This window comes from Dreissena polymorpha, chromosome 9, assembly GCF_020536995.1.
Source record: "Dreissena polymorpha isolate Duluth1 chromosome 9, UMN_Dpol_1.0, whole genome shotgun sequence".
NCBI classification, from domain to species: domain Eukaryota; kingdom Metazoa; phylum Mollusca; class Bivalvia; order Myida; family Dreissenidae; genus Dreissena; species Dreissena polymorpha.
This window is the reverse complement of record NC_068363.1, coordinates 104,194,891-104,220,646: the sequence shown is the minus strand read 5'-3', so window position 1 is coordinate 104,220,646 and position 25,756 is coordinate 104,194,891. Positions and strand designations below refer to the sequence as shown.

The 25,756-nt window shown below is 37.3% G+C and overlaps 1 protein-coding gene across 1 annotated transcript; it reads left to right on the top strand.

Moving 5' to 3' along the window:
* The first annotated feature begins 2,612 nt into the window (after window positions 1-2,612).
* Window positions 2,613-8,695, top strand: LOC127845832 (uncharacterized). Its single transcript, XM_052376990.1, has 3 exons — window positions 2,613-2,730; window positions 5,305-6,030; window positions 7,090-8,695. The coding sequence occupies exon 3, from the start codon at window positions 7,962-7,964 to the stop codon at window positions 8,553-8,555; it is 594 nt and encodes a 197-aa protein (XP_052232950.1). The 5' UTR covers window positions 2,613-2,730; window positions 5,305-6,030; window positions 7,090-7,961; the 3' UTR covers window positions 8,556-8,695.
* Window positions 8,696-25,756: the final 17,061 nt, after the last annotated feature.

Sequence of the window (25,756 nt, the reverse complement as noted above, 5' to 3'; positions counted from 1 at the left end):
ACATTTTGACGTTTTAGCTTTTTACACGAAAAAGGAGGTTACTGATTCGAGATCCGATCGTAGAATGTGTGTTTGTGTGCGTGCATGCGTGCGTGCGTGCGTGCCTGCGTGCGTGCGTGCGTGCGTGTGTGTGTTTTTTGTGTGTGTGAGTGTATTTCAGAATTCCCGAGGCTGCATTATGTGAGTATCCGGAGTGTATCCAAGCACTCCTACTACTTAATTTACTTTGCTCACGAAATATTGGACAAAGTTTAAATCATGCCTGAAATAACCAGCTATTTTCTTACTGAAAGATTTAAATTTTACTTTGGTCATGTGCTGTTGGGGGTATCCGGAGGAAACCCCACCTGTCCGGTACGGTGACAACAAAATACAACTGACGTAGGAACATGTATTCAATCCGAATCGCCATGGTGAGAATTAAGCGCGTGTACCAACTAAAGCGTTAACCGGACAACCGAATTTATGGAATCCTCTGTCAATTTTTTGGAATTACCAAAAATCAAACTTATTCAACATAAATTATTGTCGGTCCGGGGAAAATCGTGCTTGGTCCGTATTGCTGCCATGTTAGTTCGTGCTGGTCCGGGATTGTCCGTATAGAAGACGTGTTGGTCCGTGTGTATCCGGCGTATTTGTATGTCTGCCGTGTTGTTCCGAGACAGTCCGTTAAGCGCCGTGTTTATTGCGTGTTGCTGCCGGTGCTGTCAGTGTTGGTACGGGTTGGTTCGTGCGGATACCGTTTTGTCGCCGGCTGGTGGTCTTTGGAAGACCATTGACGCTCACAAATTCCAAAAAGTTTACCGATCGTCCCGGAGCGTTCCGGATCTTGATCCGAGGCGATCCAGGACTGCCGTGTCTTACCGTGCTAAGGTGGGACTCGGACTTATATTATTTCATTTAACCCATTTATGCCTAGCGTATAGAAAAAAGGCCTTGGCAAACAGCGTAGACCCTGATGAGACGCCGCATGATGCGGCGTCTCACCAGGGTCTGGGCTTTTTGCTTAAATACATTTCTGTAAGAAATATTCTAAATATAGAAATAAATATACTAGGCATTCCTAATTTCGGAAATAAATTGATCCAATTTAGAAGGATGGGAGAGTCCACTAGGCATAAATGGGTAAACGTACTTTGCGCTGTCATTGTATGAACTATTTGGCTGAAATTCTTCAAAAGATTCTGCAAAACCATCGTTTAACCGGCATGCTTTTATTGTTTGACTGAGCTCTACGTATTTTGCCGCGCCCGAGAAGTATCCCGACTTTACTTTAAAGTTTCCCTTTTTATTAAAAAATAATACTAGCTTAGTGTTTATAAACGCTCGTCATACATGTTTATGAATCATTTAGGAAATACTATATACACGTTTGGTAAATACTTATTATAAAATAGTAGTTTGACTGTAAATATAGTGCATTATAAATTTATAACCAAGAAATGCAGCACACACGCTTATCTGGGCATTGGCTCAACCGTTGGTGGGATAGAACATGCCCACGTGTTTTTTATCCCCATTTAAGGTCATCCGTGTATTTTTACTTAATCGCATTCGGACATATACTCACCTAACCCATTAAGATTGATTAAACCCAAGATCACACCAGGAAACCCGATACCTTGTGAGCCGTGTAATACCATAGGGGACAGTGCTGTGTATTTTGGCACGAATTACATAGGGAAAGTAAATTGGAAAAATTAAAATTTTCAAAGTCGAATTTGAAACAACTGTGTATTAACATTGATAACAAAGGTGTTGGCCTACATGTAGAAAAAATCCTGACAAATTTTCTTACAAAATGAGCGAAATGTGGCTCCCTGAAGTAGAAGATCGGGCAAAATGGGCCATGTTCAGGCATTTAGGGGAGAAAAACTGCATTATTTGCAAGCCACTACAATAATTAAAGGATTTATACAAACTTTCACATATCTGCCATAACCTCTCAGCAGAGTTTCTCCAAAAAACTATTTCTTGTGGAGAAATTTGCGTTTTTAATGACCATGTTGGGAAAACATGGATACCATCTGGGCAAGACCAGAAAACCTTATGTGAGCAGTGACTTTATAATTCTTTTTCGTGACAAAAAAACTAATTTTCAGCCATTTTGTTGCAATTTCTTTGCTTGCAGAGGCCTATAGTAAGTGTATGTGAGCAAATATGCATACAAATGTACTTTTAATGCCTTATATATTATCAATAGTGCATTTTCAACATTCTCGAGTTTTATTTCTTTTTACCACCACTATTTTGGAAAATATAAAGGAAGACTTCACTGCTTTGTCACATAAATTAATTGGTTCGGTACATAAAATGATGTCTTAATAAGTGTATATGGGGGTTGCATGTATAATATTTATGTGGCGTGTTCTGAGACTTTCGGTATTCGGCAAGCGTCGTAATGAGAAAAACTCATTTGCAATGACGTCGCTAAACTTGCGCTTACAGTAATTTTGTTTAAATTGCCTAATGTTTTCTGTGATTTTACTGTTTAGCGTATTTAAGTAACATAAAAATCGGCACATACTGGCCATGGAAGGAATTGTCTATCAAACAAATTGTTGATTTTGACCTTTTAATTTCAATGAGCGGACTTGTTACTCCCCTTTTAACGAATTTTGCCATGGCGAGTTTATAGCCACAAACTAGAGTTCAACACGTGATGATGTTGATACCGATTTTAGCTTGATGCTATTAATATTATTTGGATTAAACTTGTCTGTGAGCAAGGTAAGTGTTATTCTTTAAATCAACTGTACTTTGTATTGTTAAATGTACAAAATAATTACAAAAAACAACAACATATTTTCAAACGAAAACGAAAGTAACATTGGCTACCATGACGTTTCGAAGTTTGGCTACCATGACGTTTCGAAGTTCCTGTGTTATTTTGTTTACAGTTTAATTTAATAAATGAATTTCGTCAATGTTTTCTTATGGTTGAATGAGAAATTCAATCGGGTAATCACGGACTCTAGATGAGACGGATACGAAACGGTACCGTATCGGCAAATATCTTGTCGTAACATAGTCACGTGACCGGGAGCTATCTATTAGCGTACATCGAAGCGCCGAGGTTATACATTCTGATGTACCCACTCACGTCTTTTTATTTTGGGGGAGGCTTAGTCGCCGCTTCGTCTGTCCGTCCGTGTGTTCGTCCGTGCACAAGTTTTGTCCGGGCTATTTGAGTATTTCTCAGCAACTTATGACCGGAATTCAATGAAACTTTATGGGAAGCTTCACTACCAAGAGGAGATGTGCATATTATCAGCGGGTTCTGGTCGGATGATTTTTCACAGAGTTATGGCCCTTTGAAATTTTCTATAAAGAAATTTTTGTCCCCCAACTACTGTGCCCTCAAAACGTTTCCTTTTATCTGAATATATAGTGCAATATTTTGTGACAAAAAAAAACAACCTTTGGGGAGCATCACCCGTCTTCGACGGTTTCTTGTTAATTATACTTTCATTTCTCGGCCGATTTTGACGAATTATGTATCATTAGAAAAGCCTACGTTACGTAGTTTTCAGATATAGAAGTATTTTTTATATTATGTTTTTCTTCTGATTTGGGTAGCCCGGCGAGTTATAACTTTAACTTTTGCAAATATCACACCGTTTTAAATAGAATCTAGATTTACGGTTGACATGTTCGTACTTTATACCGATTTGTAGCGTTTACATTTGGAGTTCAGTTTAAAAAATTCACATTTTGCTTATGTTAATAGAATTCTGTATAGGAAAGAAAAAAATGGTTTTAAAAATGAAAGTAAGTAAGGAATGAAGGCGTACGAAAGTATCGCGCGGTCCTAACGCAGAGAACTGATGCTACGGTCTTGGCGATTTCGGTATGCTTTTGTTTAGATACCGGCCATTTAATTTCCTTTGTCATGATTATTATATTTTTTATGGAATATATTGAAATATTTTGTTCACGAAACATATCAATAAAGCTAATTATTAATGAGATTAATAAATTAACGATTTCAGCTCTTGTTACGCTGTCTCATCATAAAATTAACACCCCGTCTGTGTTATAAACAAGAGCTGTAATCGTTAATTTATTAAGCTTCAATAATAATTAGCTTAATTCATAAGTTTCTAGAACAATGTATTTCAATGTATTGCATAAGAAAAATAATCATCATGTCAAAGGAAATTAAATGACCGTTATTTAAACAAAAGCATAAGCGCCATGACCGTAGCATCAGTTCGGTGCGTTAAGACCGCGCACTACTTTCTTCTGTCTTCATTCCTTACTTACTTTCATTTTTTAACCATTTTTTTGCTATCGTATACATAATTCTATTCTCCTTAGCAAGATGTAATGTTTAAAACTGAACTCCAAATATGAATGCTACAAATCGGTATGAAGTACGAACATGTCAACCTAGATTCTAAAACTCCAAACGTTCGGAGCGTTAGGATCGCGCGTTACTTTCTCATGCCTTCATTCCTTATTTATTTTCATTTCTAAACCATTTTTTATGTCGTATACAGAATTCTTTTCTCCTAAGCAAGATGTAGTTTCAAAAACTGAACTCCAAATATAAACGCTACAAATCGGTGTACAGTACGAACATGTTAACCGTAAATCTAGATTTTAAAACGGTATGATATTTGCAAAAGTTAAAGTTATAACTCGCCGGGCTGCGCAAATCAGAAGAAAAAACTTCATATATATTTATATATCTGAAAACTACAAAACGTAGGCTTTCTAATGGTTAAAATCGGCCGAGAAATGAAACTATAATTTTAAAAAAGACGTGAGTGGGTACATCAAAATGTATAACCTCGGCGCTTCGATGTACGCTAATCGATAGCTACCGGTCAGGTGACTAAGTTACGACACGGTTAAACGCGCGGGGGTAAAACATAACATGTTTATTGTTTGTGTTTAACGCGCTATAAATCCATTAATAACAACGGAAATATACTAAAAGTTATAAATTTTTAAGAGGAATTAATAAGCAACAAGATAACGTATAAACCAATAAAATCGGATGATTAGTTTTTGTATAAATTGAATTTACTACAGTAAGGGTCAAATACTCGATTCAACTCCTGTCAATATACGCTCAGTGTAGTAATAATGCATATTTTGGTAGATATTTTATTCCTAAATGTGTCTATAATAAAATTACATTTGGTTGTGTAGAAATTACCTATCTGGAAATTCTCTACAATCATTGTCTGTCGCTGTAATAGTGAAATGTGATGTCTATGTTGCCAATAGATAAAGTATAATGAATTAAATTTGCTTCACTTCATGACTATTGATTACATCTTACTTTTGTTTAAGCACAAAATAACACCAGCTGGAAGATTAAAAGTCAGATCGGGTCTCTGTACAGAAGATGTCAAGAAATATATCCTGTCAATAATACCCGCAAGGGGAGTTAGACAGTATAGATAGATAGATAGATAGATGTATGACCTTCTTGAGAAGAAGTTTGCTAAGTTATTAATAATACACCACCAGAAAGCACTAAGCAACTTGCTAAATGCATGTGATATATTAAGAGGATGAAATGGAACACTGTGCAAAAGCAACTATTCCTGTCTATCCCACTTGCAGATGTAACAATGCAAGTTGCCAACCAATATGGGACTAATAAAAGCTCATATTACAGCTTTATCAGCTTTACATATCTAAAGTGGACATTGCATAACCACATTATATATCAGACAAAGGATGCAAGTTTCTGAAATGATGTTGGATGAAAGGCAAAGAATATCATAGAATGTTTTAAAAAGCATTACAAGTACATTTGTATGTACATGTATATGTGCCCACATACACTTACTATAGGCCTATGCAAAGCAAAGAAATTGCAACAAAATGGTTGAAAATTAGGGTTTTTTCGTCACGAAAAAGAATTTTAAAGTCACTGCTCACATAAGGTTTCCTGGTCTTCCCCAGATGGTATCCATGTTTTCCCAACATGGTCATTTAAAACGCAAATTTCTGCACAAGAAATAGTTTTCTGGAGAAACCCTTCTGAGAGGTTATGGCAGACATGTGAAAGTATGTATAAATCCTTTAATTATTGTAGCGGCTTGCAAATTAAAGCAGTTGTTCTCCCCTAAATGTCTGAACATGGCCCGTTTTGCATGATCTTCTACTAAAGGGAGCCACATTTCGCTCATTTTTTAAGAAAATTTGTCAGGATTTTTCTTCATGTAGGCCAATACCTTTGTTATCAATTTTAATACACAGTTGTTTCAAATTCGACTTTGAAAATGTTATTTTTTCTAATTTTCTTTCCCTATGTAAGTTCATGCCAAAATACACAGCACTGTCCCCTATGGTATTACACGGCTCACAAGGTATCGGGTTTCGTGGGGTGAAGATGGAACCAGAGTCTATGAAAACACGAAGGAGCTGTCATTACGCACAGCGTTTAAGGGAAATCCGTGGTGGATTCTGTTTACGTTTTGTGCAATATTAATAGTTGTTCTAATAAGGCTGAAAGGTGTTGGATTTAAAATGAACCGTCTTAATTTGGTTTGAGTGGCTGTTGTACATGTATTTGTGTCAGTGCCGGCACTTTTATTGTTTTCTTGTTTCTCGGTCGAACTCATAATTTACATTATTGTATAGCTTCAGGATTTTAAAACAGTTATTCTAATTATTCGTATACAACGTTTGATAATAGAAATTGTAATGAAACACACGTCAATTTTGAAAATAACATTTCCAAACATAAAACATGCAAGGGGTGTTACTGTGTGTTTCACTTATTCGTATGGTCTCCCCTAAGTTGGCTGTGATCTTTTTTCACCCATGGTTGTCAACCTACGCCTATTCTGTAGGAATTGATTATTCTGTTCCCGTCGTACAATAATACAAAGTGACAGGGGCAGGTAATCCAGACTAGGAATTGATATGCTTGACAAATTAATACGGTAAAAAGTCGATAATATTAATTAGATCGTATACTTAGATATTGATGGACTGTTTAAAGATCGATGGGTCGATATCGGCATTGATCATAAAATGAAATAAAAAAACAAATAACACATTTCCTATATCCAAAGATCTATCAATAAACATTATTGATAGATCTTTGCTATTTCTAAACAGCATTGATTACACAAATGTGGACGAGCACCACTCGCGACTCGGCTGAATTACCCACCCTGGATACGCAGACGATATAAGTACACTTCAACACCGTTATTTCGAACACCGATAATCCGAAGTCACCGTTATTTCGAAGTATTTTTCGGGTCCCGAGTTTGGTTCTTCTTTGTTTAATGTAAAATTTCATTGTTAATCCGAACTTTGTTAAACCGAAAAAATCGTTAATTCGAAGTGATTCAGTCGGTCCCAACACTATGCTTCGCACCTAATTATCAATCTTTAATCCGAAGTAAAAACTGCAAAATACTGAGCGTAATTTCACACCTTTGTCGTGGCGCGTCAAAAGCCGATAATTACACCTTTGTCGTCTACGCGTACGCCGGTGTTCAGAGAGACATCGCGTATTAGTTTAAAAAAATGTTAATTCATTTCCGAAAATGTATTCATATGTATGTATGTCTGATCATTTGTGATATTCGTTATATTTTATATGTTGTGTAATTAGACAAAAATAGAAACAAGAAAAAAAAATCGTTTATTCCTCCGTTTGTTACAAGTGGAAATCTATTGCTATCTGACTAGTTAACGCTTTTCAGTAAGCGTGTAACCAAACCATGCGAATTCCACAACGTTTTTTTTTACAGAATCAAAAAAGTCTTCGGTCAAATGTTTATTTCGAATAATCGTTAATCCGAAGTTTTAACTTTAACTACTGCTGCATGATATCGACGTGAACGTTAACTTCGAAGAGCAAATGATTGGAGGAATTTGTGCAACACGTGGAAACTCGTATTTTCTCGTCAACGAAGTTTCCACATCACTGGATTTATTTTATTCGCTCTGAGCAATAGAATTTATTATCAACAGCTAAGATGGAGACAAGAACATGTAGCCAGATTGGGGGAGATCTTATTCCCGAAGGAAGCAGAGTTGTTTTCGACTGGGACAACACCCTTAAAGTATACAATAAAGAGACACGTACGATCACGTCGCGAGTTGCCAAGAAAGATTTGAAGAATTGGAAAGAAAACCGGAAGTGTGAGTTGTTCGTAATCAGTGCAATACATCCAACGAGACTAAATTTGGAAACTCTTCTTATAGAGGTAGAAAAACTCGGCTTGACAGATATTTTCATTAAGGAAACAGATTCTGCCGAAATATATCCTGGGAAATACGCGAGAAAGGGGAACGTTATAATATGTGGTTATGATAAGGCGGAGGTTTTTCTGGATATATGTAGTCGGCTCGAAACCAGTGAAGTACGAAACGACAACGTCGAAACGGACCCAGGTCAGTACGGCACAGGCGAAGACGAACCGGACGCAGTTCATGATGGGCTAGACGAATCGGTTAGAATTGATGGCGTGGATCAAAAACGGACGGTGCTATTTTTCGATGATGAAGAAGTTAATATATCAAATTTTAGTGCAATAGTAGAAGGAAGCATTTGTTATCTCGTTAAATGAACAGAACTGTTGTTCGCGAACGTCCTGATGTATATGTTAAAAAGTTATTATAATGGTGCGATGTTGTAAGACGATCTATATTACCTTATTAATCACGATATTTTGTTTAGATTTTAATATTGAATAATCCCTCCATAGTATGCGTACTTGTTTGCTGTTCTCATTATTTATAATTTTGATAACCGTTTAAACTATATTATAATCCGAGACATCTACACATAACAAAACGTATAACCACCCAATTCATATGATTTAATATGCGAAATATATTCATTGTTTTGAAAATACGCTTGCACATGTTTGTATACATTTCATACAGGCTGTTTTTCATATAACCTTACAATTGAGACTACATTTATCCAGCCAATCATTCGTAAAGAATTGTTCGATCACGTTTATGCGAAATAAAACAAACAATCGCAGAGTCAATTAGCAAATTTATGAAACATGTTTTTACTTGACCTTTTACCTCCGTTCGCAGCAAACACAACATCGATCTTTTCCTGAATGGTGATGTGTACTATTGCAATCAATCAACGTTATTATGGCATAAGCGATATTTTGCTAAAGCTCCATATAAGCACGTACTGATACGACAATCCTGGATCCTCCCCCGGATTAAGATCCGGCACGATCCGTGGACTTTTGGATTTTTTTTGAGCATCGACAATCGCCTAAAGACGATCAACCCGGTGACAACACGGCATCCACATGGACCAGCCCGTACCAACACGGCCGAACCCGACAGCAACACACAACAGTCCCACACGGACAGCCCCGGGAGAGCCACTACTACTACATCCCAACACAGGGTCTAACCTGGACCGACGATAACTTCTGTAAAAGCAGGTTAATTTGCGTTGATTCAATAATTCTGCAATCGAATCTCGAAATTGTAACAAATGTTCTTTGCTAAACCGTCAAAATACCTGCCAAAATGAAACTTATTTTCAAAGTGGGCCTTCCAGTTCAAAAAAGATCGTCAAGAGTAGAATCTGCTCCCGATACAGTACAGCAGCAACATGGAAGAACAGGCTCGAGGTCCAGATCATACGGAATCCGGAAAATGCCATCTATAATCTCGCCCTTCTTTCATCATGGGCGACACACGAAGCGATACACGATATTTTGCGCGACAGTCGCGGCTACGCACGAAATTTTTCGCGATACACGAAGCGACTAGCGAGAATGTACCACGAAATATAGCCCTTGTGTAGGTAGCCCAGAAGGCGATATATCGTGTTAAATATATCGTGCGTCGCCGCGAAAGTGCAAAATATCGTGCGTCGTCACGACTGTCGCGCAAAAAAAATCGTGCGTCGCCGCGACGGTGCAAAATATAGTGCGTCGCCGTGACTGTCGCGCAAAATATCGAGTATCGCTTCGTGTGTCGTGTCTCGCGTTCAAAGGGCGACGCACGAAACACCAAGCGGCGCACGATATTTTGCGCGATCTGTCGCGGCGATGCACGATATTTTATTATTCAAATATCACCCATATTATCCGAACCTCGTGTATCGCGTTCTAATTTCAGACCGCGACACACGACGCGATACTCGATATTTTGCGCGACACGCGATATTTGGTTTAAACTTATTTATTACGACATAGTAACATATTCATAAGTTACATGACATTGACATAAGATTGGGCTGAAAGGCGAACCTTATTGGAGCCCTCTCCCGATAAATTATATATATTATACGCATGCCATTATGACATGACGTCGTTGTAAATTGACAATACAAAATAAATAAAAAACATAATACAGAATGCAAGGTTTATACAAGTCCACTAACATTGACGGAAAGAAACATAAGCAATTTTACAGGGGAAAAGAAATAGAAACTGAGGGGGGGGGGGGAGGAAACATAAACAAAACAATAGTATTGATCTCGAAGTAATAAGAGGTCATGTAGAACTTTATGGAGAAGAAAAGTGGCAGAGAGAAGAAAATGGATGGCGGCTAGAATCTCTTGGTTGATTTTATGGAGCGCTGAACATGGTTAAAAATGATACAATTTTCATCGACAGAAAGCGAAGGATCGCCAAACAGAAACACGTATAATGATGGAGAGCATATCTGCGATAAACTATTTATAAGCTGAGCTCGTTCTACACGGTATTTTTCCCAATGAAAGAAACAAGAGGGCCCGAAAGGCCCAAAGTCGCTCACCTGAGATAACAAGATATTATTGGGACAAATCTTCTGACTAAGTTTCATGAAGATCGGAAAATAAATGTTGCCTCTAGAGTTTAAAACAAGGTTTTACTATAGACATAAAAGGAAAAATGCCCGCCCCCTGACAGCCATGTTTTTTAACCAACCGGCATCATTTTTGAACTCTTAAAAGATATTATCAAGCAAACATAATTATTTTCGAACTCATCCAAGATATCATTGAGACCAATCTTCTGACCAAATTTCATCAAGATTTGACAATAAATGTGGCCTCTAGAGTGTTTACAAGGTTTTACTAAAGCCGTATATAGCCATAAAAGGAAAAATGCCCCGCCCCTGGTGGCCATGTTTTTAAAGCAACCAAAACCATTTGCGAACTCATCCAATATATCATTGGGACAAATCTTCTGACCAAGTTTCATGATGATCGGAAAAAAGTGACCCCTTGAGTGCTAACAGGGTTTTACTATAGCCATATTAGGAAAAATGCCCCGACTCTGTGGTGGCCATGTTTTTCAACCAACCGGCATCATTTTTGAACTCGTCCAAGATATTATTGAGATTAATCTTCTGACCGAGTTTCATGAAGATCGGACTATAAACGTGGCCTCTAGAGTGTTAACACGATTTTTACTATAGTCATATATAGCCATATAAGGAAAAAATGCACCGCCCCTTGGCAGCCATGTTTTTCAAGCAAACGTAACCATTTTCTAACTCATCCAAGATATCAATAAGACAAATCTTCTGACCATATTTCATGAGCATTGGACAATAAATGTGGCCCCTAGAGTGTTAACAAGGTTTTACTAAAGCCATATAAGGAAAAATGCCCCGCGCCCTGGCGGCCATGTTTTTTCACCGATCTGGACCATTTTTGAACTCGTTCGAGATATCAATGAAACCAATGTTTTGATCAAGTTTCATGATGATTGGGAAAAAATTGTGACTTCTAGAGTGTTCACCAGGTTTCTCTATAGCCGTATAAGGAATACTGCCCCGCCCCCTGGCGGCCATGTTTTTCAACGGACCGGGACCATTTTTGAACTCAACCAACATATCATTTATACAAACATTTTGACAAAGTAACATGTAGATTGGGCATCAAATGTGACTTCAACAGTGTTCACAGGGTTTTTCTTTTTTTTGACCTAGTGACCTAGTTTTTGACCCAGCATAACCCAGTTTCGAACTCGGTCGAGGTATCAATGGGACAAATGTTTTGATTAAGTTTTATGATGATCGGACAATAAATGTGGCCTCTAGAGTGTTCACAAGGCAAAATGTTGACGCACGACAGACGACGGACAAAAGGCGATCACAAAAGCTCACCATGAGCACGTTGTGCTCAGGTGAGCTAAAATGTGGTTGCAGTCTCCAATTTCGTCACAGGAAATGCAGTTAGGCGAGTCAATAATGTTTTTGCTAAAAAGATGAGCAGGCAGCAAGAGAATGACAATTGGTGCGAAGACGTGTATGAAAAAATTGAAGATTTCGCGGCCCATGGTAAAAATGTTTTGGACTACCGGAATGTTAAGTGTTAGTATTTAACATATTTTTTAACGCGGCAAGAGATGGGGCATTTTGAATATGATTTGGAAAGGAATTGAAACTGCCGATCGTTGAGGGTAAAAATGTGTTCTTATATTATATTGGTGTTCGGAAGTTGACGTTTTGAATGTCGCTACTATTTCTTAAAGAGTAAGGGACAGACTGACCTACTGTAAGCGGGACAAGGTCAGCAAGGTTATCAGAAACATGCGAATTTTTCATTTTGTAAAACATAATGAGTTTGTGTTTATTTCGCCTAGATTCTAGAGATTCCCATCCGATTTATGATTGATGTATTTCAATAGATACTAGTTTTGTTGTGCCAGTAGCAATAATTGCTGCTTCGTGTAGATTTTTTTCGAGCTCGTACTTATTGTCCTGTGTGCAGTCGTCGAATAGGATGTAACCGTATTCGAGAATTGGGCGAATAAGCGAGATGTAAATAGTTTCAAGGGATTGACTATCTAGTTTAAATTTAAGTTTTCTCATTACGTTTATTCCTTTCCAACACTTCTTTTATATAATTAGCGACGTCGATGTTTTCGGCTATACTGGCTTTACCTTCTGACGCAATGTAAATACGAGATTTATAAAACAGTTTGTAAATAAATTAAAATGAAAGGAATTTTCTTGAAATTCAACACCGATGTAAAAGAAAGATTGAAATGCCTATTTTTCATATTTGAATGCTCTAATAAAGCGAACACTTTCTGCAAACAGCTCTTAAAGCTGACCGACATTTGGAAAAAATTTGTCCATGGGAGCGGCCATTTGGAAAATCATGTGATCAGTGGGTATGTAAAAGTGTTTGTCATTGGCCAAGATTTACATATATTTTCAAGCCGAATATGCGAATTTGCAGGGGAGATCATGCTCTTTCCATTGATACCACATGTTGTTGACTTTTGCAAAAATTCTAAAATTTGTCATTTTACGAAAAAGACCATATTTGGAAGCTTCTCCAGTTGTACGTCTGTAGAAGTGCATAGAAGTTATATAGTACATTACTTTGATCTTTTATGAACCCAAATGTGTTTAAAAAGTTCATGAAAAGACAAGCTCATTTTTGCTCACCCGCTTTTAATATGGTGACTCTATCCGGCCGGCAAGTTGTCACATATTTTCGCGACCCTGCAAAATTTCATTTCTTCAGCAAATTTATGTGTTTATTTAACGCAGCGAGATTTTATTTTTATGATAAACCTATATACAGCCTGTATTACATGTTTAACTCTAAGAAAGTGGCCTTTTGACAGATTATCTGTGAATTTACAGATTATCAATCTGTACATTTACAGATTAGTGCAAGAAATATTTAACAAAACATGTTTAACTCAAAAAGGGAATGTTAATTTGTTGAAATTTTTCAAGTACATGATTCATAATGGCAGATTATGAACTTCTTTTTTCAAAATAATGACTTTAAAATTCAATAAAATACATATTATTGTATGCATTTTGCTGTTACATTACATATGAATAACATCCCCATAGCCATTAAAACATATCTATTAATAGATAGTCAGTACAAAATATATTTATCAACTCTAAAAATGAGCAACAATTCTAAAATAAACGTATCATAAACAAAACTGTACATTTCTTCATATCAGCATATTCCAAGAATATATATAATCACTTCAAGTAGTAAACTATATTTATCAATGCCATCGATTTTTGACTACCGAGCCTCTTTTGCGATATATTAAATGGACATGATTGTACAATATATTTACAACAGCAGTTCCGCGGGACAATCGGCTATGCAAATGCGTATTGGAAAGCAAACAATTATTGAACATAAATCGCGAAATTGTTTACAGCAATGGAATGAAATGATTCAACACTTAATCAATAAAACACGGGGATTTTCCCTGCTAAAGGCCTTAATAAAAAACACGAATGCTTAGTGAAACTAAATTATCTGCTATCATGTATACAATCAGACGAAATAAACACACATTATTGTTGCATTAACTAATTTTGCTGCACATTTGACACTTCATGGAATACCTCTTTTCGCATGTATCACATAAATGCATGCACATTCTAATATAAATTAGCATGGATTAAGATTGAAGTCATACGAGGACTTAGACACAGTCTAACTAGGCACATGACAGTTACATATTTTTTAAGGTTGAAAATGATTACACATTTTAACATTTGGAACAGAAATATTAACTCTGAAAAACGTTTACATTAATAAATATTTGGTGATTATTCAACGCAGATGTGATGGACCATTACATGTTAACGTTTATATCATGACATTGCTCATGCGGTAAATTGATTCATGTCAGCCCAGGAAATCGTCGATACATTTAATGTTGAATGACTAAAATCCAGAATAAGTATTGTGTACCGCAATCAAATTTTATCATACCGCTGCATTGATATCTGCCTGATATAACACTGCCTATTATATTCTTTTATATCAGTTCAACAGGAAGTTCTTATATCAGTCGATGATAGGAGACAGGTCATACTACTCAGAATCAACTATAAAGTAATCATTTTTAATAAATTCTATTAAGATTCAACAAAACAAACAATTTGATACCAAGATGTAATATATTTTAAACACAAAATGCAACACAAACAGCAAACAACATGTTTTACAAATATTAAGCGCAAGTGCTCATGATGTCATTATTAAAGGGGCCTTTTCACAGATTTTGGCATTTTTTAACTTATTCATTTAATGCTTTATATTGATAAATGTCAACATTAGATCGTAAAAGCTCCAGTAAAAAATCAAGAATAAAATTAAAAAAAGGAAAAGAACATTGCCCGGAGCAGGTTTCGAACCAGTAACCCCTGGAGTCCTGCCAGAGTCCTGAAGTAAAAACGCTTTAGCCTACTGAGCTATTCCGCCGAGTACACATGCTACATGTATTTTATACCTTATATAAGCAATCTTCGTAGTAATACACAATTTAACGACAAAAACAGAACTCTCCAAATTATTCAATCGTTTCGCGTTGCAACGCTTTATAATTTTTAGGTTTTATAATCGTATTGTACTGTGTACTAATTAAATAGAAATACATGTACTGTTATGATGATGGCGGTTCATGAGGCTTAGTTGCAACACACACACAGGAACGTAAGGACTGTGCATTCGCTTATGTAAAGCTCGATAACTTTGTTAACATAGCAATGTTTCGTGATGACGTTACACAATTTGAGCATCGCCATTGTGTTCTGTTACAGGTCGAGTATTGCGGGTCCAGCATGAACCCCGCAAGGAGCCTGGGACCAGCTGTCATCATGGACATCTGGACTGACCACTGGGTAGGTATGACGGCCGAAACGGCCGCACACTGTGTTTATGAGTTTGTGTAGTCTTATTTGGGTCACGGGTGATAAAACGAGATACAGGGGCGTCCCATATTCGTTTTGCGCCTTGAGCGAAGCAACTAGATCATTGCACCTATTATGGGAAAAATAAATACGAATTTTATTTGTTCTATCTGCTGATTGAAAAGCTTTTCAAATCAGAGTGGATCAATATAACCATAGAAAGTTCTATCTTCCAATATTTTAATCTTCAACATAGCATTGCACGTGCAATTAACGGCTTTTGTTAAAGGGGCCTTTTCACAGATTTTGGCATTTTTTAACTTATTCATTTAATGCTTTATATTGATAAATGTCAACATTAGATCGTAAAAGCTCCAGTAAAAAATCAAGAATAAAATTAAAAAAAGGAAAAGAACATTGCCCGGAGCAGGTTTCGAACCAGTAACCCCTGGAGTCCTGCCAGAGTCCTGAAGTAAAAACGCTTTAGCCTACTGAGCTATTCCGCCGAGTACACATGCTACATGTATTTTATACCTTATATAAGCAATCTTCGTAGTAATACACAATTTAACGACAAAAACAGAACTCTCCAAATTATTCAATCGTTTCGCGTTGCAACGCTTTATAATTTTTAGGTTTTATAATCGCCAAAAGATGCATATAATGGCTATATTAGAGCATGGTAAATGTTCAGTATTACTGTTTCCTCGAAAATATCATAACTAAAACGAAAATTTGCGAATCTGAAACAACTTTTTTCAATTTTGTCAATTTACCAAAGCGTGAAAAGATCCCTTTAACATGTCAAACCACACAAATCATATTCCTTCCCGCTAATATGTAGCTTTTTAGTGATTTTGTTAAGAAGTTATATTAAAAATGTATACATATATGTTGAAAAGCTAACAGGTTAATCTGTAATTTGTGATATTTTGCCTAAAATAGTAAAGAATGGAATGCTGTCGGACTTCGTCAGAAATATGCGACTTCTAAAGCTAATAACTATGTTATACATGGTCCAATCTGAAATAAAAAGCATTGTACTGCAAATTAAAATACCTTTAAAATGATATATAATTTGACATATTTGCTTGAACTTTTTTTAAAAAAAGTCCGATATTCCTAATATAATTAATGTGGGTTGACCAATTTATTTTTTTTGTCAGAATGGCCGTGTGTGCTTCTAGACATAAGCAACGTTTCTGTTTTGTTCGGATTGAAATTTACTAGCCATTTAGACGCCCAGACGGATATTTTTTGGAGATCATCGTTCAGAGTGTTTGCGGCAAGAGTTGGATTTTCGACAATGATTGAAAGTAAGTTATCATCAGCAAATAAACTAATGTTTGCATATATGTCATTAACAATGTCATTGGTGTAGATAAGGAATAACAAGGGACCTAGTATAGAGCCCTGGGGGACACCGGCAGATACGACATTCCACTGAGAACAGGAACCTGGTAGGACAATTCGTTGTCTACGGTTGGAAAGATACGATTTAAACCAAGTAAGCATAATGTTAGATATTCCAATTTCGTTTAGTTTACAAATTAGGCCGTCATGCCACACTCTATTAAAAGCTTTTGATATGTGGCAAAATACTACTCTGGCGTCTTTCCCCGAATCAACAGCTTTGGCAAACATGTTATAAAGATACGTTAATTATTTTGTTGTTGAATCGCCAGGTAAAAAAAACAATTGGTACGGCGTTAGGATATTGTAGTCATTCAAGTAGTTGAACGTATGCTTGAAAACTATTCTTTCGAAGGCTTTTCCGATTGTATTTAGTAAAGGTATTGGACGGTTGTTATTGACATGAATTGGATCGCAGGATTTAACAGGTGGACAAACATTGGCCTCTTTCCAGATTGACGGGAAGGATCCCGTGCGAAGAGAATAGTTAAAGAGCGTTCTCAGAGGACCAGACAATTCTAAGGACAATTCACGGAGCAATCGATTATTTAGTCCATCAGGACCAGAAGCTTTTCCTAGAGGCAATCCCTTTAAAACTAGTTCTACTTCATATGGTTCAAGAATAAGTTGACTGAGGCTTGATTGGGTTCTGGTTGTGACTCTCGGTAATGTTGGTATTTGTTAGTGGTCAATACTTGACTGGGATGTAAAAACATTGTTAAAAAATATTTGCTTTGTCGAATGCATCATCATTTATTTTGTTGCCATATTGGATTGGTGGTATTTCGGGAGTTCCCTGAGGATTTAATGAAGAATTTTAATGTGACCCACTAATTTTTGGAACTATTGCTGCTTTTTTTAATGTTTCGGTAAGTTTGTTAAACTAATTTCCTTTCGAGGATTTTATAACTTGTGTCGTTTTGTTTCTAATAGTTCTAAACTTTTGCCACAAAAATGATGTATTAATATTTTTTGCTTTACGATAAGCCCGTTTTCTTTTCCGAATATAACGCCGTATATTATTATCTAGCCAGGGTGGGTCATTATTACGAATGAGGACATCTTTGTTGGGTATACATTTACTAAATAATTTAATTATGTTGTCAGTTATGTTTTTTGCATAGATGTCAATACTTTCGTTTTGTAACGAGTCCCAATCAAAATTGGAAATATCATCACGCAGTTTAGAAAAATCGCCTTTGTCAAAGAGCCAGACGTGTCTTGAGTACGTTGTTGATTTTTATGAAGTTTTAATAGAGCATAAACAGGACAGTGATATATTGTCGTTTGGGTTAGAAATGGGTCAGCAACACCACCAGAAAGAATGCTGTTTGGGTTTGATGTTATTATGAGATCAATTAAGCTTGCCGAAGATTCTGTAAAGTGCGTGTTTTCAGAAATTACTTGTGTAAGTGAGAACTGATCACATATGGACCTAAGCTTAGATGCTGATGTCGTGGCATTGGCATTCAGGTTAAAATCGCCAGTTATAATAATGTCTTGAATACCAGTATCGAAAGCTAGGTGTATTGAGTCTTAAAGAGCGGAATGTTGTTGGGTTGTGGTATTAGGGGGTCTATAAAAAGCTCCAAACAGCAGAGGCGGTTCGAGACAGTAATTTTAATCCAAATACATTCAACACCAATTGTTTCTAAATCATGTCGCCGCCTATGAAAAAGGTTTTCTTTGATATATTCCGCTACACCCCCATGTCTATCCTGACGGTCTTTGCGTTCGGGAACTTTGAAAGAGTTCATCAAAAGTTCTTTACTCGGAATATCATCAATAATCCACGTTTCAGTGAAGGCAAGAATGTCGAAATCGTTCAATTCAGTATAATGGATATCCAGCTCGGGAAGTATATAGGCTCTGAACATTGTAATGGACAAATGAGAAATAGTGTTTTAGGTTAATGTTCGAATCGTTCATAAAGGACGACGGTCGTGTTCGTAAAGTGCGACGGTCGTGTTCAAAGGGCGAGATATCGCATATAAAAGGGTGACTGTCGCATTCTAATTTTTTGAAAACGCGACAGTCTACAGGCGATTTATTACAGCGATATTTGAACAGTACACATATCGCGTGTCGCCGCGACTGTCGCGCAAAATATCGAGTATCGCACGAAGCGTCGTGTGTCGCGGTCTGAAATTAGACCGCGATAAACGAGATTCGGATAATATGCGCGATATTTGAATAATAAAAAATCGTGCGTCGCCGCGACTGTCGCGCAATATATCGTGCGTCGCTTCTTGTTTCGTGCGTCGCCCTTTAAACGCGAGACACGACACACGAAGCGATACACGATATTTTGCGCGCCAGTCGCGGCGACGCACGATATGTTTGCACGACAGTCGCGGCAACGCACGATATTTTGCGCGACAGTCGCGGCGAAGCACGATATATTTAACATTATATATCGCCTTTTGGGCTACCGACACAAGGACGACATTTCGTGGTACATTCTCTCGCGTCGCTTCGTGTATCGCGCAAAATATCGTGCGTCGCCGCGACTCTCGCGCAAAATATCGTGCGTCGCCGCGACTTTCACGCAAATTATCGTGTATCGCTTCGTGTGTCGAGTGTCGCCTTTGATGAAAGTCGCCTTTGATGAAAGAAGGGCGAGATTATAGATGACACTATCCGGATTCCGTAAGATCAAGATCGCCATGACGTTCACAAGTAGATCTACAAGCATTAGCGCCACCCACACAAACTGACCCAAAAAGACGTCCCTTGTCCTTTAAAAGGAACAAGAGTTCGACATGGTCGATTGGCTCCAATAAAACCATCTATTGTACGCGAAGAACACGAAAGAATACAAAACATGACAAAGACATTCGAATTTGGTTATTTGCTGCCTTTGTAATCACGTTTAAAGACAGCTCTGATACCCCATCTATGAGCGGGTTGTCGTTGCGCTATTGTCCCGGTATGATGTTGTGATTGTTTTCCTCCTGGTCTGCTACACTCACGTGCTCATTTAAATTTCGCAGTCCCAGAAGATTGTGTTAGCATATGCACGACTCCACAATCGACGTCAATGTCTATGGAGACTGCAAAATTGCATGGTGCAAACATCGAAAGCGATGAGCAGGAATCCCAAATTTCCACAATCCGTCGTCCCCTGGACAGTTGGTAGTTAAAGACTCTCTCGGGGATGCTTTAGGAAAGGTTTCATGAGCCTTTTCTTCAAGTCGAAAGCTTCATACTCAGCAATTTAGAACGGCGTTCGTTCGCCGTCGTTCGGTCAAGGTTCATAACGTAGGTCCAACACCAATGCCATCATGATTATAGAATGGTAACCGTTGTGCATTTAGTACAAGGAACCACCATGTTGAGGACGTGGTATGGCGATGAGCTTCCCTTCCAATTTACCTTCACAGCTGACATCGGTCACCAACTGCTTGGTGATGTTATTTCACTCATCTGGCCTTACAAAACAGGAAATTAGTTTATCAGAAAATTCTACAAGTATTGCATCGTAGACCTGGCGGATGATCTTGGAGATGGTGTTGTGTGAGACCCGGAAGTAACGAGTGGTAGCTGTCTTCTGATGATAGGTATCGCAACACTACTGCAAACTTAATGCCAGCTGTCATAAGGCTTCCTGTAGTTGGACTCTTTCGGCTTGCTTCTGTATTCGTGCGTGTCAGGATCTCTTTCTCTTTCAATGTCTGATAGCCCATGCGAAGGAAATTAAAAAAGTTCTTGGCATCTTATTTCTTCAGTTCGTCCTTCAGATGAGCAATTTTCTGACCCAGATGGTTCTCCTTTTTATTCCATTTACCAAATGAAGATACTCTCTTTATTGCGAGTTTTCTATTTCACTGTCGAAGATTCGCTTTAGCAATCAGGTAACTGTTTTCATCCCGAGCTTTTTTGCAGAACAAGTTGGCATTTCATTGACATCAAAATGTCCACGGTCGTAATTGCCCATGTGGCATCGTCGGTAGCACACAAAAAGGTGAATCGATTTTCAAATTTCCCGTAGTTATTTGAACATACGCCGTTGTCCGTACTATTCAGTATTCCTTCGTGATACCCTGTGTTTTCGCCGTGATAACATCGTGAAGGTATTTATCAGCACCCTGTTTATCTGGACTCGCCCGTGTTATGCGGAGTTCTTACGTCATAGTCAGCGTGTTTTCACCGGAGCCGCCTCCTTAGTAGATCCGTGCTTATCCGTGGTGGTAGCGTTAAAATCAATATGTACCGGAAATTTCGCCGCGAAGGGTCTAGAGACAACCGTTCAACTACCGTCGTGGTCCGTAATGGCTCAGGGTATGACATGTGTTCCCGGACTGTCAAGGACAAACATGGACAACCAATAACACTGAAACTCATAAAGCGAAATGGCAATTTCGACATGGAATTTAACTGACAATGCATTTCAGTGTTTGAGCAAATCTCTTAAATATTTCAAAAATTAGAAAGCGTTACAAACACGAAACGAATGAATAATTTGGAATGTTTGTGTGTTGTTGTTTTTTTGTTGTACTTATATTTTGTGACTTAACGATGATTTGTTATTAAAAGCATTAAACGAATAACTAGTAGGAGCAAAATAAATTATAAATATAAAGAAGTTCATGCCGAACTTACACAAAAGTAAAAATCTGCGAACTTCCCTTTAAATTGGCGCAGACGTTGCAGTAGTTTTAGTAGAAACAGAAAGCACCAGATGGTACATTGACCATAAATCATTACTAGATCTGTGGATATGACGGTCTGGTTCTTGCGCGCAGCATTTCATTGTTGAAAACTTGCAGTTGCAAACGTGTTTAAAAATATTATCAAAAGTTATGTTATGATATGTATTCTTTAGTTCACTTTATAAGCACCTGTAACGAACATGTCAGAATCTATTCAAACCATATTATACTCAACATGTGATACGTATTCCCCTCCCCTACCCATTTCACTTTTGGAAATCCACGTATGTGTATCATGAAAAGTTAACAAAAATATGCAGGTGCGCTAGATGACATGCTGATTAATTTGACTGTAAAAATGTGCGCTAGTTGGCATGTTGATTAATATGTTTGCTCAGTGTCATCCCTATTGTTACAATAGTTCTTTTTTCTTTACGCTAACTAGTTTTAAAAAAATATATGTGTCGCAAAAAGTGGCAATAACTCTGGTTTTGTCAAAACAGACCAACCCAAATTATGTAAGTGCGCAGTTGCACCTGCTAGTAAACATTTATGTGAAGCATAATATTGCACCAATACTCTTTGAGTGACGTGCGACCAAATGTAAAAATGAATGTTGCTGAAACCCCGATAATTTAGAAAAAGACTGGACCAAACTATTGACTTGCATAAGTTCACATTATGGCTAACGTGTTGGTAAAGTGTCTTCACTACAGCAGCGATACTTTGAGAAGCGCGGGGCACTGAGATCCGAACGACGCACGTGCGGATGGAAGGACGGACGGACGGGTATATCTGTAAGCTCCCTCTTAAAATGGTGGCAGAAAAAAAACACCATGTATGCCTTACTAGTAATTTGTCGTGATTGTAATATCGAACATAAGGTCTGCCCACCACGTAAGACATATACAAACGTTACAGACGCTTACGCTGACGAAAAAATCTCTGCCGACAGTTCTGTTAAGATAAAGAATGTTGCTGCTTCCATATCTGGTCCTTCTGCTTCACAGCAATGTTAAATACCATAGGGAAGTCCAAATACTAGTTATGTAGCAATGTTCAATTTCAAAATAGACTATGATTAAAAACAGTTATTCTAAACAATTGGCTAAAACAAAATTACATTCGGGAAAAAATAGGTATGGTCAACACAGTGATATGTCGGTGTTAGATCCTAGATCTTTCCTATCAGTATATATCAGCCACATAAGCACGTCGCCGCATACACTTCCCCAGAGTCATAGATGCGTTTTTTAAAACGCATATACGGGGGCACATGCATGCAAACCATGTAGATATATACATGGTGATGTGTTGATTTGTTTTAATATTGCTGATATACTCTCTTTCATTGAATATGAAAATTGGAAACAGCGTGAACATGAGCCAGATAACGAAACGAAAGTATGTAACTGCATATACATTTGTAAAAATAGGCATTTTGTTTTTGCCTTATACTTATATTTCAAACAAGCTAATTCGTTGAATGAATATCCTCCGCAAAATACATTGTGCTTTTTGATGGGTGCAAATCCCTTGATAAACGGTATAATCAGGAAAATATCTAAGTGTATGGTAATTGTTGTTATGCATAGCATTTCATCTCATTGATATCATTATACATCCATGAAGTTTCATTGTGAAGTCTTGTAACGTATCTGAGTTATTGCCTTGAATAGTTACGTCATACAAAAAAACAACAAAGGAAAATGACTCTTAGTTGGTAGATTGTAGGGTTATGGTTCTTGTGCATGGAACTTTTTCCCCATTGATTTCTACACATCCATGAAATTTCATGTTGTAATATTATATCAGAAATATACCCCTGAAAAGTTCCATCATACCAAAACAAAACAGAGCAATCATTCTTATTTAATAAAGTGAAGGGTTATGGTTCTTAGACAAGACACTGCTCATTATTAATATCAATACACCCATGAAGTTTCGTGTTGAAGTCGTGCGTGGCATCTGAGATATATCCTTAAAAAGTTACATCAAATAAAAAGGACAATAACTTATAAAAGAAAATGTAAAGTTATGGTTCTTGTGCATGTCGCGTCTTCTTATTGATATCTACGTTGTATACACTTAAGAAGTTTCATATTGTTATCTTATTTAGTTTCTAAGGTAGAGCCCTTCAATGTTTTGTGACAGACAAACGGACGGACTGACAGACGTACGGACGGACAACGCAAAGTCTATCTTTGGCGGGGGATAATAACTGAGTATTAAAACGAAATGGATCAGCAACACCTACTCCTCCTATAAACCTCTCTTGATCATACTCCTCAGCATCATCACTATTACCATCATATAATTATAACCAACAATATGTTGCCCAATCTCCCATGCAGAGTTGTCGTTCCATGCTCGCACATACGATCGCTGCCATCACAAGAAAATACTACCAGATATTGGGGGGATTCTTTTTTCTTTCTTTATGTTTTATATTATGAAAAGTAGTATTTCTATATATTTTGAAAATATTGTATACACGGTCGTTAATCACGGGCGCCACCTCTTTTTGTGAATCATTAATAAATGAGCCAATGCTTTATCCGAGGTGGAAAGGACCGGATGTTTTGAAACAGTCACGGATAATTCTACAGGGTGAGTAAGTTGTATAGGTTATTTCATCACATCTCGCTTTTTTTACTGGGCAATGTTGTGCGATCCAGCAAAGGTTAAATCATCTATAAATGTACAAAAACATAAAATTACAACCTATTTGGAAACGTGGGGACCTTTATAAGTTGTGTCATTGGGGAGTTTTTCAAAGCAAATGTATTTTGCCTTTGTGACGAGCTAATTTTCAACCAATGAAATCTCGCCAACGACATCAAACAATTGCTTTGAACATGTACAAGTTGTTGCATGCACAAAACACGTGCATATTGTCGATGTAATATATAATTTGTATTGTTTTCAAAAGAGATGGAGCCAAAGCCAAGGTTGTGGCGCCAATGTCAGGAGGTGGTCAAAATGCACATGTTCAGCTGTTTTAATTTTCGTTGTCGACCCTACTTTTATGTGGTATCCCAGGTTGAATGTTCGAACTCTTTTTCTTAATTCAATGAATATAATCGAAACAGTAAGTCTACATCATTATGAAGAAACATGTGTTGCAAAAAGATTTCGAAAGATTTCTGTCATTTATTATACATGTACTATAAAACTGGAAAGTGACTTGAGAATAATAAAAAAGGCTGACGATATAAGACCGAGCTATCATATTTTTTTGGAGTTGTGAGTGGGGACAAACGACATATTTTAGCCTAATTAAGGAGTCGTACACATAGCATTGGCCTTTTAGTGATTTAAGCATTTGGATTAGGAAACGACACAGATGTGCGTCGAACAAAAAAGACTGCTATAATGCGTTGCGCGGTCGCCGAAGTACGTCTAAAAAGTTGTTTCCACTTACCCGACAGACTATAATTTTTAGATAGTTCATGTTGAGTTTTCGGACCATTGTGTGCCACATTCGGGCATATTTGCAAAATAAAACGGTTATATGTAAAAGAAAATAATTATGATACAAATATATTTGGAAGATTTGTTTCAATCGGAAATCATTTATAAGCGCTCAAAAAGGTTACCTACCTGTCCTATCGTTTTAGAATTTTTTTTCGTAGTTCAAAATCTACAAACTAGTACGGTCCGTGTATGGGTTGTATACACACGTGTACTCGCGTATATGCAGAGTTAAACAGCGTCCTCAAATAAGGAAGACGATAAAACATAATAAATTTAATAAACAGCGCATGTCTTCGAACTAAACAGATTTATGTGAAGATCTTTAAACTAAACAGATTTAAATTAAGGTCAACATTGCAGAAATAACGCTAAAATAAAAACTACTTAATCTTAGTTAATACGCGGTTTTTTTTATTATTCCGGCCCATATACGTATAACATCAAGGCCATATGTACAAATTTGTCATTTTACTTTATTTTGGTAAGGGTTGTGGTTCTTACACAGTGAAAATAAAGCGCCGCAGGTATACCGACATTCAACCGGATTTTACCGGCCGGTTATAAATACGTGCGCTCTCTTATTCAAAAATTTGGTAAACAGACGTCATTTGGACTCAATT